Source organism: Polypterus senegalus, chromosome 12, assembly GCF_016835505.1.
Source record: "Polypterus senegalus isolate Bchr_013 chromosome 12, ASM1683550v1, whole genome shotgun sequence".
Classification (NCBI taxonomy): domain Eukaryota; kingdom Metazoa; phylum Chordata; class Cladistia; order Polypteriformes; family Polypteridae; genus Polypterus; species Polypterus senegalus.
Genome location: NC_053165.1, coordinates 111,660,109 through 111,666,108, shown reverse-complemented (window position 1 = coordinate 111,666,108; position 6,000 = coordinate 111,660,109). Strand labels below are relative to the sequence as shown.

Below are 6,000 nucleotides of genomic sequence, written 5' to 3'. Positions count from 1 at the left end.
CATCAATTACAGCACTACTGCTGTGCGGCTACGAGGACCCGAGTGACTGGACCAGGTCAAGGAGACGCCCACGTAACACCAGGCTGCAGCAGACAGTCATTTCTGGAGGGTGGGAATGGACCATGTGTCTTTCTTGGTGGTTGCTAACTGGGATCCCAAGCTGTTTCATCATAAGGTGGATGCAGCAACACACTGTACCAGTGCATGCTCCCCAGTCTGACCTGGCCTTACCTGATAATTCTATTTCTGCCTGCACAATGTTTAATCTTTGCCAAGATTCTGTGTGATGTCTCACCAAGTATTTGTGTATATATGGCTGTCTCTGGGGCGGCACGGTGGCGCAGTGGTAGCGCTGCTGCCTCGCAGTTAGGAGACCCGGGTTCGCTTCCCGGATCCTCCCTGCGTGGAGTTTGAATGTTCTCCCCGTGTCTGCGTGGGTTTCCTCCGGGCGCTCCGGTTTCCTCCCACAGTCCAAAGACATGCAAGTTAGGTGGATTGGTGATTCTAAATTGGCCCTAGTGTGTGCTTGATGTGTTTGTGTGTGTCCTGCGGTGGGTTTGGCACCCTGCCCAGGATTGTTTCCTGCCTTGTGCCCTCTGTTGGCTGGGATTGGCTCCAGCAGACCCCTGTGTTCGGATTCAGCGAGTTAGAAAATGGTTGGTTGGTTGGCTGTCTCTGTAAGTTTTTAATGTTGGATTATCCAGATAAGAGTAGTGACATTCACTGAAAAAATTCTCGAATCAGGTGGTCATGTGCCACAATTGGTGACGTAATTTATGTCATGTGCACCCTAGGGCACAATTGTAGGTAGATATTGCTGCAGAATGGAGTAAAAAAGGACATTATGGACTTGGTCATCTGTCAATCATTTTGACTTCAACAATATCCTTCTCCACACTCACAGCGATGTGGATACGTTGAGCTTTAACGTGTCTTTAGTGTGGAGTGGATGGAGAAACTTTCATAAACTACATGAAAACGTTAGTATGGAGAGAGATCACTTTCATTTAAAAATATAATTTGTGAAAATGTGGTAGTGTGGATGTAGGCCTCACTTACACAAGTATATGTGTGTTTATTGTGATGCAGCTGTTTAAAAAAACTATTTTGTAAAAACATGGAAAAGAAAAATTGAAACTGAGATTTAGTAATTTGCTCCGGGCCACAAAGGAAAAAAATCTACAAACTTTAAAATTGACCAGGTGTGTCAGGATCAAAACCAGAGAATTAAAGAACAGACAATGACTGGCTTCTAAGTAAGAAAATTATGTAGAAACAAAAATATGGAAGAAGATGATCCGCTGTGGCAACCCCTAACGGGAGCAGCCCAAAGAAGAAAAAGGTAGAAACAAAAATCTTAAGCCTCTGTGGTCCTCCAGGTCCAAACATCAGGAATGCTGCCTTACAGTCTCCAATTAATGCTACAAGTGCATGCAGGTAACTGGAATGTATGGGGGAAACCAAAGTACCAAGAGAAACAATTACTGGAAAAACGTTCACAATGTGTGAAATAGTAGACAGACATCAGTCTGCTGGCCTTGTGTCGTAGCCAATTTTGTTTCCAAGTTGTAATAAGACAGGTTACAGTTGGGGATGCCGATCTAACAATTCCTTTCGACTTTGCCACTTTAAAGCAAACCCCGCCCCTTTATTGTTTTGACCAATCGCCAATGTAATCGCGCCCGGGACAACACGAATGTCACCTAGAAAGAAGTAGCGCGCACTGTTTTTTCTCTCCGCTGTTAGCTTTGGTCTGGCAGATGTTACCTCAGTGTGACGTGCCCCAGGATAAGAAACCAGTACTGGATTCAGAATAAAACACCAACGCCGTTTTTTTCATTTTCAATTCTAAATTAGAAACACCAGCTCGGGAGAATATAATCGATTTACTTTTTACCTGTTTGGAGTACTTCTAATATTTCTCTGATTAGACGATAATAAGTGGTTTTCGTTGTAACAGCATTGGGGCGCGAAGTCGCTTTAAGAAACAGGGACCGCCTCCGTTCGCGTATCGACCCCTCAGGATTCCGCAGAGTCGGGAAGGGGAAGGAAAATAAAGCCTTTGGAATTTACAACAAGGATTGAGCAAAGTAGATTTGTGGTCAGAAAATCGGGGTGTTATGAGGTTTAGTTACGTAGAGACACCTTCGATGTATCTACAGACTACCTGAACACGTTTTTTTTTTCTGGTTTATATGTAATATGTGTGTTTTTAGGCAGTTTTGTTGGGCGATGTCTCGCTGACTATTCTGGGATGAACGAAGAAGAAAAGTGCAGCAGGGGAGTCCAGCACTGCTCTTTGTCAGGAATTCCGTAAGTTTTTCTTATGTTGGTTCTTGTTCAAGGTTCAGACAAGACGGTACTTTTAGAGGTCGAGCGCTTTATAATGCTATCATATACACTAAAGTTACAACTCAAGTGGTACGGGATCTTACTATAAAGCGTTCTCACTTAGGTGCGTAAATCCTGACATAAATTTAAGCAGCAAGAATCCACGATCAACATCTTTAACGACCGTATATCTGGCATTATCAACCGTGTGTCATTCTATACAAAATGTGAAATCCAAAACAACTTCAGGTTTTGCTTTTTAATGAGGAAATATAACTTTACAATTTCAAAGTATATACTCTAGATGGCACTCTATACCCACAAATTATGGACATTTATTCGCCTTCAAAGGCTGAAGTTGTTGGGTTAATTCTAATCCATTGTATACTGAATATTAGTTAACTTAACGATCGCCTTAAAAATAAAATACCATGATTGACAGGATTCAACTTCAAGGGTAATCAAGCTTAGCCCTGAGGAGCCACAGCAGCAGCAGATTTTTGTTCCAAACCAAGTTGCATAATTATAAACTCATTATTAATACAGAAATAGCAATTGCTCATGCTACATTTGTGCTTCAGTTTTTAATTAACTCCTTTTATTAATATTCCCAACAATTAATTTCTTCTTTTAGTCTTAACACAGTTTCATTCATTGTTTTAAGTAGCCACTTGTCCGATTAGCTGCAGATTAACGAGATGTAAATGACCAAGGAACAGACTGTTTACCGTCTTAACAGTTTTAACAATATATTGTCCTCATGAAATATCTGTTTTAGTGAACTGATTAGAGAGAAATGGAACAGAAAAATTTGAAGGGCAGAGAATCAGTAATCTGCTTTGGGCTACAAATCATTTGGATGGAAAAATCTACAATAATAATGAGCTGATATGATAGAAGAATCCATACAATACACAATGCAATACAACCTATTTTTGTATTGCCCAAAATCAGAACAAGAAGTGCAGCAATGGGCTCTAACGGGCCCTGCCTTTTGACAGCCCCCCAGCCTTGACTCTTAAGAAAACCAGGATAAACTCCCAAAAAAAACCTTGTAGGGGGAAAAAAATGGAAGAAACCATCAAAGAGAGAACCATACAAATAAAGAGATTTTGTTATTGGTTAGGATTAGCTTCTAATTCAATAACTGGTCTGGAAGAAAAAACTATAATCTGAGGGCCATAAAATTATTATGGATACTGTAAGTATGTATTTTGGCTGTACACAAGAGAATTAAGCTATTGCAAATAAGTACCCAACCTGAAAGAAGATGCCAGTTCACTGCAGCTCTTACTAATTCCTTCCAACCAGGACAAATAAGAGTTGCCAATTCAACTGTCCTCCACATTTGTGGGAAACTGGGATATATGATGAGAAATTATGTGGAATGTCCAAACACACCAGTCAGACCAATGTTTATATCCAGAACCCTGGAGCTGCATTACAGTACATTCCCAACCCTCCTCACAGCAACAGTCCCCTGTGCCCAGTTTGTACTGTGCATCTTGTAATTTGGTTAGAAGTAAATTATAATCTCTGGTTGGTTATGATTGGCCAATTTCTGTTTGTTCCCTACAACTATTAGCAAAAACATGAAAGAGAAATCTAAAGTGTAGCATTTTGGATTAGAACACATTGCAATGGATATGTGAAAATACATACATTAGTATTTTGAGAAATTAGTATTTGTTAAATGTATTGTTGTTGAAGGCCATTGGGTAATAATAATTATTGATATCCTTATATGCTTGTCTTGATTTTGTTTTTAGTCTATGTCTTTGGGCTTCACCAAGTCAAATTCCATGTAATTGCATTATAGCAGTAAAGTGAAGTATACATAAAATCTGGAAGACGTTAGGAAGAAAAATTGCTTTCCACAATGATCAGAGCTGTTTAAAACATATAATTCAATTTTAGTACCCTGAGAGTTCTTCTGACATTGATGGTTAAGCGACTTCTGTCCAGATTATTTACAAACAGCCCTGGGACAGGACTTTACGCTGGTCATAGGCATTGATGTTAGTAGATAAGGACAAATCAATGGTCAATCTAGGTTATCCTTCATCTGAAGGGGCTAGCAGAGCAACTGTTTCCTTGTCTAATTTGCAAGGTGTTCAAAGCTCACTAAAAACTAGTTTTTTATCTCAAGCCGAGTGCTAGCCCAAAAACTCCCACACAATCCTCAAAACAGACAGCAAAGGACAAAACACATTAGAAAGAGCAGAGGCACTTAGCTTTTAATACTTATTTAACTTATTAAAAAAAATAGCTGTGAGGGCACCACATTCCTATCATTATGCAAGGGTCTCTGTCTCAACAGGAACATGGGCTACTGTCATGCCTGTCAAGCTTCTTGGTTGTTCTACTGTTCCCTGGTGACTTCATACTTATTTTAGTGGTTAGTTCCAAAGACTGGATGGCTTGATAACTTCCAACAAGACAGCACTTCGATGTTAAAAGATGTAGACGCAACAGATAGCAGCAACAGGGTGTAGTAGCATTCCTCCTTGTACAGTATCTCATTTACTTACAGTATCTAATTCAAATATTGTTAACAGCATCTGCCAAATGATCAAATTCCATACAGTATGCCTATTTTTCTCACTTAGATCAGGAATTGTGGGTCTACATCTAGAATTATGTTTTTCTAATTTCTCTGTGATTGCTTACATGTCAAAAAGGCCTTGGTTTGCAGGTTATAAGGTTTCATATACTTTTATTTGTGTATGACAGCTTAATATGTTTAAAATAGGGAAAAAAGCAAAAAAATCGCAAAAGCCTACATAACAATTTAAAGCATATATTACAGTAATGTACCAGTTATTGATTATACTGTATTTGCTGCACACTGCAGTTTGTTTTTGCAAATATTTTATTAAAGATTAAATGGCTTGTTTAGGGTCATTCAGCAAGGCAGTGATGTGAATTCAACCAACCATATTTTAATTTATTTCATAGTCCAGTTTTAAGAATGCACGAATTTCACCCTAGAGATCTCAATGAAGAATTGTTAATCCACTCAAGCTGTAAAGGTCATTCATCTCAAAGCCATGATTCAGACATTCAAAGAAGACGTTCAGCGAAGACTCTAAATGGATTTATGGAGGCAGCAATCATGATGACTCCAGAACAGAAGCTAAATGAATGTGAACAGAGGGCAAAAGCATTTACTAATCAGGGCAATGTAAGTATGCAGTCATTAGAATTATGTAGTACAAAAAATTTTTTTTGAAAAGTGGAAAAGTTCTGTTATTTTTATGTCTCTCTGTTATATAAAAAAATCTTGGGACGAGACGTGATCTTTGGAAGAGACACAGAGACACTTTGGAAGAGAGATATTTTGAAGAGAGACACTTTCACATCCCGTGAGACAGACATGTCACGTTATACTTACAACTTTCATAAGCAAGTCCCGTAATACACATGCAGAGCAGGTTAGAGATAATGGAAGTAGGAAAATTCAAAAGTCTCAAAAAAATGAGTGAAAAGTTCACATTAGCACAAACAAACGATAAAATATTACTTGGTGAAATAATGGAAAAGTGAAAAGAGATCACATAGTGTTTGAGGACAAAAGGACAGGTGCTGTACATCCTTTTAAACGTTCGAAGCGCCACCCAAAATCCAGATCACATGGAACGAAAGCAGCAGCAAGCAAATAGCTGATCA

The 6,000-nt window shown here is 39.0% G+C and overlaps 1 protein-coding gene across 2 annotated transcripts in view; it reads left to right on the top strand.

The window, feature by feature from the left end:
- Window positions 1-1,747: 1,747 nt before the first annotated feature.
- Window positions 1,748-6,000, top strand: part of LOC120541539 (tetratricopeptide repeat protein 23-like) — an 82,733-nt gene continuing 78,480 nt past the window's right edge. Inside the window, exons 1-2 of one of the 2 annotated variants that reach the window (XM_039773264.1) lie at window positions 1,748-2,313; window positions 5,323-5,515. In XM_039773264.1, coding sequence (XP_039629198.1) covers window positions 2,255-2,313; window positions 5,323-5,515 — 252 coding nt within the window. In that variant the 5' untranslated portion in view covers window positions 1,748-2,254. Of the gene's footprint in view, window positions 2,314-5,289; window positions 5,516-6,000 lie in introns of both variants that reach the window. The other variant, XM_039773263.1, reaches the window with a different exon arrangement.